We start from the raw sequence: 13,330 nt of genomic DNA on the forward strand, positions 1-13,330 counted from the left end.
TAAAGCTTTGTCATAATCATAAATTCATTGAATCTCTCTCCCCTCTCCTCCAGGTGGTCGCCAGGGAAAGATGCCGGTGACAGCACTGGAGGCTTTTGACCTGGAGATGAAGAGCTGGACACGTTATTCCTGCATCCCCAGCCGGAGGGTCTTTTCCTGCTGTGCTTCAAATGAGCGAAGCCTCTTCAGCCTTGGGGGCCTCCAGCAGCCGGGGCCGCATAACTTTTACTCCAGACCTCACTTTGTCAGCACCACGGAAGAGTATGATCTGGATCAAGGTAAGCTGTTATTTAATCCTGAAGGAAGTCATGAGTTTAAGATGACATTTTTAAGGTCGAACTCAAGGGATGAAATACAGCCTGAAGGAGCAGGAGCTTTCTGGGTGATCCATTAAACTGGTTAGGCAGCGGTTTTGATGCTTTCACTCTCTCTTTCACTCTCTTTAAATGGGTTTGAGTATTGGAGATTAGCCCATTATAGTTAGATGGCAAGTATTTTGTAAAATTTTCTACCTGTCCAATAGTGCTATACCTGCCTGACCACCGCAAATAAGGTAAATGGTTCTTATATAGAGCTTTTCTACTCTGTCTTGAGCACTCAAAGCGCTTTACACAACTTGTACATTCACCCATTCATATCAGTTTGCACAATGCACCCTTTTCTACTGTTTCTAAGTGCTTCCTAATTTTTATCCACATACATTCATACTCCAGTTGATGCACCGGAGAACAACATGGGGTTAGTATATTGCCCAAGGACACTTGGCATGCAGACTGGACATGTATATTTACATAATTTCTTTCTCTTCCTCCCTCATTTTCCACCTCCTCATCTTTCTCACTTCAAGCATTATATAATGAACTGAGCTCATGGCTCTAACACATGAAAATGTGCATAAACATGCCTATTTATGTCTCATATTGTGGCAATTACTTATTGTCAGCAGATCAGACACAAAATTCTCCCATCTCCGGACAGGTGACAATGAGTTGGCTAAAGAACAACAAGAAGGTTGTAAGTTAACATTATGGCGGCTAACATTAGGTTTGAGTATCCTAAAAATCACATTTTTCCTCTGAAAAACAATTTGATTACATTCTCACATCATAAGAGAGTTTATTCGCTAAGTGCCTGAGTCTATCATTGGTAGATCCACTTCAAAGAAAGTTTCAATAATCCCAGCTAACAGCAGCTAACAGCAGTGCTTACTGACAGAAATGTTCAGGATATCCTCAACAACTCACCTCGGTATCGCTGTAATCAGTTTGTCATCAATTTGTCATCAATTTCGATGACACGCTGACTTATAGCGGACTCCCAGGACACCGGACAAATTGACACTGCAGTCATATTGACAGCTGAGGTAAATGACATTTGTCTTACAGTGGCAAATGCATTTGAACTGGGATGTGAAAAAACAGAATTCAGTTTACGGCAATCAACAGACATGTGGAGTGCTCTTCCCACTCCCTTTCAATATGTAAATGAATCAGAACGGTAGTGATATTGAAATGTATTGATTTTTGTATAGTATTTTTTTCTCTTACTCTTACTTTCTCTTTACTAAATGTACCTGTATATTGTGGTGGACAAATTTTACACACTGTGCCTTTAAAAAGGAGAAATTGCATAAAAGTTTAAAAGATAGATTAAACAGATATAAGCACAAACATATGCTTCCTTTCATAAAGAAAAAATAAAACAAACAAAGAATAAATAAATAAGGAAAAATCACACACACATACTTGCAATGATAATATAACAAATTATGTATTTATGTATGTGAATTATTGAAAATGTCAGGAATATTCTAAATTATGGAGCCTTATATTGCGTTATTTTAACATATACTGTTGTCATTTCAGTCTTGTGTCACAGCAAAGGCAGATAGTTAGAATGAACCACGTGTCAGCCTCACATAACACACAAAACTTTAAAAAACTACTCACATCCTTCCAGCTGAAGCCTTCTTATCGGGCTTTTCTTTCTGCACCTTAGCTTGTTAAATGAGCTGCCAAACAAATTTGCACAGCTACGATCAGTTTGCACAGCTAATTACCTGCTCATGTGCAGCACATTAAACCATCAACAACTTGCATTTCTCTCCGGCTGGTTAAGATCAAACATATGGAGCAAATGTTCTTCATTTCAGTGATTAAAACACACACACGCACACAAAGGAATGACGAACAGTGACTTCAGCGGGACGGCAGCAGGAGTGAGAATTAATTTTAGTGCGTTAACAATATAATGCTTTCATTATTTTAGTGTAGTGTTTTAATGTTTTGAAAATGGCTTTGCTTCACCGTCCTTTAATAGTGTCTGATTAAGTAAAGAAGGATCTCTCCTTTAATATGAAAAGGCTACAGGATGTTTAGTATTATCACAAAATGCAATAAGTTTAATGTGTCAAACAGGAACAGAGAGAAACAAGGCTTTTTACTACAATGAAGGGACTACAAATGCAAGCCTGGTTTAATAAAGTACTTTCTCCAGTTGAGGTAACTAAAGTTCCAAGTCCACTTTTAGAGCACTTCATGTACTTATGCTTGATAGACATCAAGCATAAGTACAAAACATCATAATTCGAGACACCAGTTTCTTTCTCAGTTCCTTTTTGCTGCTGTGGTCTGTGTTATCATACCTCAGCTGGCTTAAGGTGTATAGGATCTTGTCTGAATACAATGTATACATGCAGCGGTATCCTGGTTTCTTTCAAAATGCTGCAGCTTACAGGCTTAAATGTCATTTTGTTTAAAACTAACATAAACACAGGAATGGAGTGCTTCAGAACTTGACTGTAAGCAGGATACTCACCTCCATATAAGCTCACCTAATGTGCAGTTCGTGTTATGGATACTGCTGTGTTGTGCTAGTGTTAGGGTAAACAATATTCACATTCTTTCTTCTACTCCATTATTTGAAACTGTGGCACAATGGATGGCTGCTCAAATAGTCATGCCCTAACTTAAATTGTATAGGACAGCGGTCCACAAGCCAGGCCACAGACCAGTACGAGTTGAGGTTCAGGTGTAAATTTATAGTTTTCAAGGTTTCTATTGTCAGATATAAGCCAGTCTGTGGTGCAAAAAAAGTTGGGTACCGCTGGTATAGGACCCATGGAAGGAAATGTTATGTTATGTGTTCAACAGGGAGCATATATGATGAGGGACCCTTCTGAGGAATAGAACAAGAGGAGCTGTGGCCACCAATGAACACTAGAAAATGTTCAGACATGACCTAGACCACTGCAGAGCCATTTGAGATATACCCACCCAGGAGTAATTCAGACAAAGCAGTCCAGTTACTCTGCTTTATGAATTCCTGTATGCTTGAATAATTTCAGTAGATAAGAAGGAGAAGCTGCCTGGTAAACAGCCTAATGGAATCAGTGGTTGGGTATCTCACAGTGTGTGCTATGCCACCCTGGAGCACTTGGAATGGGGAATACAAAGCAGCCCAAATATGGGAAGATTATACATTAGTTGAGTCAGATCATATCAAATCAAATCCGCACTGTTGATGATGATGCTGCTGAATCCTGACCAGTGAAAGAAATGGGCAAATGCTTCTACCACACGGTTTGTCGATTGACTCACTTTAAATGTTGCTGCATAAAACATGACTGAACAAATGCATGTGTGCAATGTTGGCAATAAATCTGATTTGAGTAATGAAAACACTTCAGGCGCTTAAAGGTGCCCTTAGCTGCTGCAAATCTGTCAATGATTTTAATTTTTTGCTTTATTAATACCTCAGGAGTCAAAACAGAGTGAATCATTAGGATTATGTGGGATATAAGCTTTAATTAACCCATATTGTTATTTAGTGATTTTGTGCAAGGATTATAACATATGCTCCAAATCCCATTTGAAGCATGAAATCAGAGTGTGGCTCCTCACATATACTATTAAGCTGTAATTAAGTCTGTTGTAGGCAAATGAGATATTTGATGTTACAGAAGGGTGAAAGCTGAGTGAAACGTTTTTAATATAGCACAAACAGTTCGTGTATCCTCAAAATCCACACATTTTAAGTAAAGTTAAGGGGTTTGATGTCATGTTGAAACTAAGCAGCAATATTGCCATAAACAATCTTTCATATATGCATATTTCTCTGGCACTTACATTCAGCAGGGAGCTTGTGGTTTAAGTGCAATGTTATACTGACTGTCAATCTGATTTGTAGACGTTTATTGCAGGATGTGAAGCCAGCTGCATCAGTCATTTGTTCTTCTGCAGATAAAGCCGAGATCTGTTTGTGTGCCTTCGGTGACAGATGATGATTCAAACACTGTCACCTTGCAATTCATGAGAACCCTTTCAAATGTGACATTTCAATCATGTGAGAAACATGGTCTTTAGCTGTCATCTCGCTTTATATATATATATATATATATATATATATATATATATATATATATATATATATATATGTGTGTGTGTGTGTGTGTGTGTGTGTGTGTGATTGCTTTGCCTTTTTTGCTTTCTTTCATAATTTATTATATATCTTTTACCATTTTTATACTTTCATATTGTTGTATATACTGTCATGGTCCGTGGTCCTGTGACTGTGGAATGCGTGATGCTCGGGTAGCTACACCCCCGGGCTGGGGGTGTGGCACACCTGCTCTCCATTGCGGTGATTACATGAAGATCTACTTAACCCGGCGCTGACGGATGCTCCACGCCAGTCCGTTAGTCACCCCACAGTGGTAACTAGACTTCCACGAAAGCGTGCATTCACTTCTGGTTGGAACTGTGTTGGAACTTGTGTCCAGGTTTTGACTCGGCGTCTGCCACCTGCCTGTCCTCCGGCTCAACTGGATCACTCGGTGCATCATCTGGCCCATTCGCTATCCCCACGGACTTCCTGCTCACGGACTGCCACACTTCCCTCCCGAGCTCCCACGGTCCCGATCCCGGCTTCCTCGTGTCATTGTTTCCCCCGGTTTTTAGTTCCTTGTTTAGCTCCCTAGTTTGCGTCCGGATCCTTTTGTGCACGCGCGCCGCGGCGCATGACAATATACACTACATCAGTGATTCTAAAACTGTTACCCATGGCCCAGAGAGCCATGATAGCCATGGTAGCCATGGGTTAAATTACTATAAATATTTATATATTTACAATAAAAACTGATGAACTGGAGTCATGTAATTTAAATTAGGTTGTTTTTTTTTACGTCTTTGGCAGACCAGTTTTTGATAAAGAACTACACCATGTCAAGTAAAAAGAGACCAAAAGGCCAAAACATGATGTGACAAAAACATTTTCCTCGTCTTCACCACTCCTTCTTCTTTTTCTTCAAAGGAACAAAGAAAAGTAGTGATTGATGGTAAATGGACTGATTCCTATATAGCACTTTTCTGCTCTCGCAGAGTACTCAAACCGCTCTATACAACATGCCACATTCACCCAATCACACCCGTTCTCTCAAGCACTTTCTCTATACTGAGTGCTTTCTAACTACATTCAAGCACATTCATACTCCGATGAATGCATCGGAGAGTAACTTGGGTTAGTATCTTGCCCAAGGATGCTTGACATGCAGACTGGAGTAGCCATCCCCATTGATTGAAAATAAGTGCAAAAAATTGAGGAAAAAAGTAATTTAAGATCATAGTTGCACACAGTACAACACATCATCTCTCACATCATCTATAATTGACTGAGACAGGACTCTCTTCCAGACACTCTAAACCAAGGCACAATGTACATTTCAATTCCTTTAATTTTAAATATGTTTATATTGTCTATCCTGTAAAATAGTCAGATGTCTATTCATATTAATGTACAGAATTCACCTGCTTGCTGCTACTACTGCACATTCACCCAATGTATATACTATATATATATATAATGTTCTTCCTCTACCCCCCCCCCCCCCCCCCCCCATTTTTGCACATGTCGAGGACTGTGTGTTATACTTGTATAACTATGCATGTGACAAATAAAGAACCTTGAACCTTGATTTAGCACATTTGTCTAAGCTAAATGAAAAGATAATGGACAATGACGCATCACAATTGCAATAGAACAGTAATCCCCTATCAGACTGTTATCAAGTTATGATGCAAGGAAGCAAGCTAGCATGTAAGTGCATGCAATCTGTTTGTGATAATCAGTGTTGGGAAGGTTACTTTTAAAATGTATTCCATTACAGAATACAGAATACATGCCCCAAAATGTATTCTGTAATGTATTCCGTTACGTTACTCAATGAGAGTAACGTATTCTGAATACTTTGGACTACTTAATATATTATCATGCTTTTTACAACAACGTGAATGTACTATTGCTGTGTGATTTATTACTATTACTGAAGGTCCGCGACTCCGAACTGTAGTAAAGGGACCTCTGACTAATACGGCGGGGTCCCTGTCGGCTCGTAGCCGAAAACTAGCTTTACTTTGTTGTGTGGGTCAACTTTTCTTGCGAGAGACAGAGAGAGGCGTTGAAAGGCTGCTCCAACGGAACTTATTGTTTCGGAGGAAAACACGAACACGGTGTACAGTCGAGTCTTAATAGCTTACTTACAACTGGGTTCGTCAGGCACTCTTCTTGGCTGCAGTGGTTATTATTATATTTACATGCTTCCAGCTCCCGTTTTTCCTCGATGACAACTCGTACCTTTCCACTCCCCTTTTTCTCCCTCCTCGCGCTCACAGACCCATAACGTGTATGGCAGTCCATTCTCCCTGCAGCACGGACTACACTGCCCATGATGCTACATTCTTTAGAGCTATGCTTGTAGCCTTCTGCCTGTTAGCTTAGCACAACAATAACAACGAAAAGGCACTCTCTCACCCAGGAAACACACAGTCGCAGAGAGAGAGAGAGCGTGTCGCCCTGTAACCATGGCAACCGTAACGCTGCCGCCTGGAACAACAGAACGTAGCTGTCAAACAAAACCCAAACAGTCCTGACCCGCGACAAAATGAAACAGGAAAGTACCCCAGTGTAATCCATTTATTTCAACAAAGTAACTGTATTCTGAATACCAGCTTTTTAAACGGTAACTGTAACGGAATACAGTTAGTCATATTTTGTATTTTAAATACGTAACGGCGGTACATGTATTCCGTTACTCCCCAACACTGGTGATAATACAGCATTTGAAATGAAATGCAATGACCAGACAAGCACCAGCTGTAACAGAGCTCCCATCGTGGGTTTACTCTTGTTTGACGGAACCAAAAGATGATGTTGAGACAGCTGAGTTTCTGTTGTCAAAATACCAATGTCAGGCTTCAAAAACCCTAAATGGGGGCTACTGTGATTTTTCTTTTTTTCTGTTAATGCTATTACGGCTGTGGATGCTCATATGGCCAAAGCATCACATAATGATGTCATCATGCACAGTGAATGCCTCTGAGTGAGAAGCTCTTGCTTTAGACTCTGAACATTTGGTTTCTGACAGTTTTTTCTACTCTTTGCTTGTGTCACACACTTGATGACCTGAAAGGATGCAACAAAGATGCCTGAACATGTTTTGAACTGCAAATCATGCAAAGCTAGAATCACTGAGCTCAAAAAGTATTGGACTGGAAATTAGGGAATTTTAACTAATGTAAAATTAATAAATTGTTATTACTCTTTATTAATTATTGATTATTAATTGTAAATTAATCTGATAATAATAATCATCACTATTGGAAGAGTGAAATGTTGTTGTCATAGCGAGTTCAGGCTGTGCTTGTGAAAGCCAAGAGATGATGCTGTTAAATCTTATTCTGTACAAATACAATTTTTTGGATTTCTATGAGAAAAATAGTAAGCAAGGATTCTTGTGTGATTATTTGGAATTTTGGGAACAAACTAGATAAAGAGGTCAGTTCCCTCAAAATGGCAAGCATTCTCAATGGTGTGGGCATTAAGTAGGATATGTAAGTGCTCAATTCAAGGCTAGAGTCTGCCCTTTTCAAGCAGCATGACTGAAAAATGTCTAAGTGCATACTGAATCTCAAGTAGCCTCAGAGACTGAAACGGGTCCCCTAGAGTTTAAATGCTGTTAGATGCAGCAATGCAATGTCTCAAAATATCCTCAGTCAAGCTGTGATGATTCATAGTCGTAGATAGATAAATAGATGACCATAGTGCCGCTTACTCCGCAATGAGTCGTGATTTGATTCTGCTTTCAAGAGCTGCGGAATGAAAAGAAAGCTGAGTTTGGACTTTGAAAGAAAGATTGAACACACAAAGAGATATTATTAACTGAGGCCAAGATTTTCAGTGTTTTGGACACAAAGTGGAAAGCAATACATTTTTAAATTTTGGAGTCTTTATAGCTTTGACTAATCTGCCAAATATTCTTTGCATTTAATCACTAACTTAGCATTCTTGTCTTTACTTTGATAAACCAAGACTCACAGTGAAATCTGTGGCAGTTTCTCTGCAGAGGCACTGATGCTCAGATGGTTCACCTTAATATGTGCTGGGTTTCAAAAAGAATACATTATAAAGGGTGTAGAAGTAGTTGTGGAAGTCATGACCAATGCTGTGTTTCTAAGTTGTTGTTGAGCTTTTTTTCCTGTTTAATTCTATTCAGTGAAAGAAAAGAAATTAACTAATTGGTCTGAAAGTCTGGTTGCTGTAGCTCAGGAGGTAGACTGGACATCTATTTATCTGTGGCTCAATCCCCGGCTGCTCCAACCAAATTTCCTTAGGCAAATACTAGGCCCAGGTTGCTCTCTGATGCATTCATCACAGTGTGAAAGTATTTAAGCATGAGAACAAAAAAGTGCTTTGGTGAATTAGGTGAGTTGTAGTAAGTACTCAGGTAGAGGAATTATAACACAGTATCGAATAGCCCAGGGATGGGGCAACTCCAGGCCTCAAGGGCCGGTGTCCTGCAGGATTTAGATGTGTACTTGAACCAACACAGCTGATCTAAATGGCTAAATTATCTCCTCAACATGTCTTGAAGTTTTCCAGAGTCCTGGAAATGAACTAATCATTTGATTCAGGTATCTTGACCCAGGGTGATTTGCCTCATTGAGGCCGGAAGTTCCGCACCCCTGGAATAGGCCCACTAGCTACAGTTCAGCTGTTAGTGGGGCTCATGCTTAAACATTTACATTTTTATTTTTTTCAAGGAAAAGGGAAAAACTGTATGGCTTCTTACTAGAAGAGTGTGTATGCTGAACTGATTTAGGTCTGCACTGCAGACCTTTCACCAGCTGAGAACATTTAGAGCAGCGATGTCAAACTCATTTTACATCACCTCTTAAATGAGCTGAACCAGTGAAGTTTCCTTTTTTGTCGGTTTAAAGAAGTTTAACTAAACATTTAATTCCTGAGATGTCTTAATATAAGAAAAATAACTGCAAATTATAACAGTACCTATCAGCTTTTCTGTATGATAAAGGAATGCTGCTAGTTAATGGTTAATCAGTTAGCACAACTCTTTGGGCTTTAATTAATGTAGCTCACTGTGCAGAAATTATAAACTTTAAAAATGATAAATAAATAAATTGTAAATTTTGTGAAGTAATTATCAATTTTATATATTTTTTTAAAACTTCTGATACTACAAAAGACACATATAGATTTTAGACAATGAAAAAAAAAGAAGGAACTTTTCTGTTATTTACTTATTTAGCTATTACTCTCTTACTTTGGTGTAGTATGAATAGCCACAGGGAGGTCTTTATCAGTAGAAAAGGCTTTAAAACCTATTAAAATACATTTGAAAAGTGAAAATGTATTCCCTCTTTCTGTCGGATTTAATCTTTGCCGGGTCACTTCTGGCCCCCTGCCCTTATATTTAACACCCCAGAAAGACCCTTGGAGCTCAAGAAGTTAAAGCATAATAAAACAAAAAACATAATAAAGAAGACTCGGGACTGTTGCGTGGCTAGAATGGAATATCAGACAAGAACAGGATATCATTGGGACTGAACTGATCTCCTCAGTTCTCAAACATTGATGGATTTTTGCTCAGTAGTGCTACAGTGAATAAAATATGGGATTCAAATGTGAGATTTGCAGATTATTGCATTGTTTTCATTTACATTTTACACAGCTTCCCATTTTATGGTATTGTTTTTGTTATGTTTTTCTCTTCTGTTTGTAAGGGAACATGTGTGTTGGAGAAACTGGAGGGAAGTGTTTCACTTTGTGTGGATGTGTGGGGGATTATGTTGCTGCTCCCTTGTGAAAAGATCAGTGTGTGTGTGTGTGTGTGTGTGTGTGTGCGTGTAGTACTGTCTGTATGTACATTTGTGTCAAATCAAGCAAGTCTAACCCTGATTCCTGTTAACAAAGGCTCTTTTTGCCCCTCTGAAGCGGCTCAGGTTTAATGGGTTTGACTTTGAAGAATTGAGGCCTTGGCTCTGAGGCCACGCTCAAATCAGCCCCTATTTTTGAAATTTGCCAACTTTTTGTGTGTGTAATACCAGTTCATATAACAAAACAGTGTACAAAGTCAACATAGAATCAGCTTTGCCCTGACTTCCACAAAAAGGTGAAAGAGGTAATGCTAATGGGATGCAGTTGTGGAACAGCCATAAACACATAAAAACTAGGCATGTAGCTTCCAGCTCTAGAGAGTGAAGCCAAAGTGAAAGTGCCTTAAACATTTCTTCTTTTTAAAGGCCACCAGGGGGCTGTGAACTTGTGGTCCTAAACAGGCCTCAGGCTTGACCTCAATAAAAAGTTTCTCAGTCACTCATTTTGCTTCATATTAAATAAAACATTAGGCCCATTTCAGAGATTCTGGTGATTTCAGAGAGGAGGCTTTATATCTGTCATTCAGGTGTGTGCTCATTGGTTAAGGACGTTTGTTGGACAAGTCATTAGCCGGTGCTTTTTGGAGGTATGATTGTTGGCTAACAACTTGTTAGAAGCACCATATTGATCGTTATAGTAAATACAACAATTATTTTATGCTATGTGTGTTTGAGGTTTTCTAAAACAAGTCTTCATGCAGGAGCTAGTTAGAAACGGTCCTCTCCCCCTTCCTCTTCACCCTCTACACCACAGACTTCAGCCACTGCACAGAGACATGCCATCTTCAGAAGTTTTCTGATGACTCTGCGGTGGTTGGATGCATCAGCAGGGATGATGAGACAGAGTACCGGGCTGTGGTCGACTCCTTTGTCACGTGGTGTGAGCAGAATCATCTGCAGCTCAACGTGGCAAAGACCAAGGAACTGATCGTGGACTTCAGGAAGACCAGGAAACACTTGACCCCTGTTTCAATTCAGGGGGTCAGTGTTGACATTGTGGAGGACTATAAATACCTTGGAGTACACATTGACAATAAACTGGACTGGGCTAAAAACGCCACAGCACTTTACAGGAAGGGCCAGAGTCGTCTCTATTTTTTGAGGTGACTGAGGTCCTTCAACATCTGCCAGAAAATGCTGAGGATTTTCTATGAGTCTGTTGTGGCCAGTGCGATCCTCTATGCAGTTGCATGCTGGGGGAGCAGGCTGAGGGTCGCAGATGCCAACAGACTCAATAAACTAATCCGTAAGGCCAGCAATGTTGTGGGGATGGAGCTGGACTCCCTCAAGGTGGTGTCGGAGAGGCGGATGCTGTCCAAGATAAAGACAATGTTGGATAACACCTCCCACCCACTCCATGACATGCTGGTCAGTCACAGGAGCACGTTCAGTGAGAGACTGAGATTACCGAAAAGCACCACTGAACGACACAGGAAATCATTCCTGCCTGTGGCCATCTCCCTGTACAACGCATCCACTTAACACACTGTTTGCTGCTACAGCTACACATGTTTCTTTTCCAACTATTTATTTATGAGTGACTTATGTATGTATGTATGTATATATATGTATATATTGTACTATTCTTAGTTAGTGTATTGTCTGTCTTGTCTTAATGTTGGTTTAAAATGGAGCACTGTAACAAAAAATAATTTCCCCCAGGGATCAATAAAGTATTCTGATTCTGATTCTGATTATTATATTTTTTCAGCTAATTCAGTCAGTTTACTAAAATTTTTACTATTACTAAAAAAATAAAAAAGAACGGTGCTCAATGCAAACCTGATGGAAATGATGGAGTTTTTTTTATGGCAATGTTTTATTGTACAATTATAAACTATATGACTAATTTTTCACACCCTCAAAAACAGTGAACTCACTTATATGTCTTTAATTTAAATCCTGTTCTGGGCAACGTAATCCTCCTTCTGCATTTCATCAGCTCAGTGTGAAACTTGTCAAGTAAAAGTCCAGAACAAAATTCTTCACTCACACCAACATAATATTTAACCATGTTTAGGAACTGATACTCCAACAAGAAATTAAAGCTCTTTGGGGGGGTGACAGCTTATAAGTTGGGCAGTGAACTGTTCACTACAGATGTATGGGCTAATAAAATTTTAAACAGATCACTCATTATCACATTTTTTTTCTAGTCATGGGTGTACAGAAAGTCTGTGTATTACTCAAATACTAAAGAAAACTTGAGAAAAAATGATTTTGGTAAAAGATTTCTAAACTAGTTTAATTAATTCATTAGTTTTGTACGGCTGATGTTGATTTTAAGTTTAAAATCATTAACTTATTAGGGGAACACGTCCTATTTGATCTGCCACCTCCTCCATAATGTTAATGCTGAAAGCTTTACTATGCATTATATGTAACGCCCAACCATCCAAGATAACGTGGGCATTATTGTTACATGTAGAATATTTCATATCAACTTATAACTTGAAAATCTTAATTCCAGTATGTGTTTTGTGTGTGCTCAGGTGTTCTGTCAATTCCTCTTGTGTTTCAGTGGGCACGTCCAATTTTCTCCTGCATCGCTGTCATGACTGAGTATTAGTATTACATTCAGTATTTTATATCTGTCATTCCCTTTTTCATTTCTGCACCCTCGAGTGTGTCTTGCCGGTGTATTGGGATGGCTTTGCTGCCAGTATGTTGAGATTATACATCACAGGACTGGAAACAGGCGTGATTGTGGTAACCATCTAAATAACAACAACAATAACAGTGACATGTTTGTGTTTTGTGTCCTCTGAGAGCGTAGCTGTGGATATGATGAATGACACAAACATAAACATTAGCAAAGACTAAACCTGCAAGTGAGTTTAGCTCCATGTAGTTAGTTTGATTTAGAGTCTCAATGGAATATTTGGCCATATTAATTCTGTGAAAAAAAATCATACATGTGAGTGTAAAGCGAGGTGTTTGTGATTCAGGTGTTTAATAGAGGTCATAATACTGAGCTGATACTAAGCAGGTTCATTACCTGTTCATTTTTCTACAGTTACTGAAATGGTGTAATCAAGGTGATTTGCATTCAAATGATCTCTGTGTCAGCATTAAGCGCCGCTGAAAAGCAGAGCGTCACG

General features: G+C 39.2%; 1 protein-coding gene across 1 annotated transcript in view; it reads left to right on the plus strand.

The window, feature by feature from the left end:
• klhdc8b (kelch domain containing 8B) overlaps positions 1 to 13,330 on the plus strand; it is a 259,550-nt gene that overhangs the window by 178,166 nt on the left and 68,054 nt on the right. Inside the window, exon 4 of the mRNA XM_026154336.1 lies at positions 54 to 278. Within this exon, the coding sequence (XP_026010121.1) occupies positions 54 to 278 (225 nt within the window). The remainder of the gene's footprint in view (positions 1 to 53; positions 279 to 13,330) is intronic.

The sequence above is a fragment of the Astatotilapia calliptera genome, chromosome 20, assembly GCF_900246225.1.
Source record: "Astatotilapia calliptera chromosome 20, fAstCal1.2, whole genome shotgun sequence".
Classification (NCBI taxonomy): domain Eukaryota; kingdom Metazoa; phylum Chordata; class Actinopteri; order Cichliformes; family Cichlidae; genus Astatotilapia; species Astatotilapia calliptera.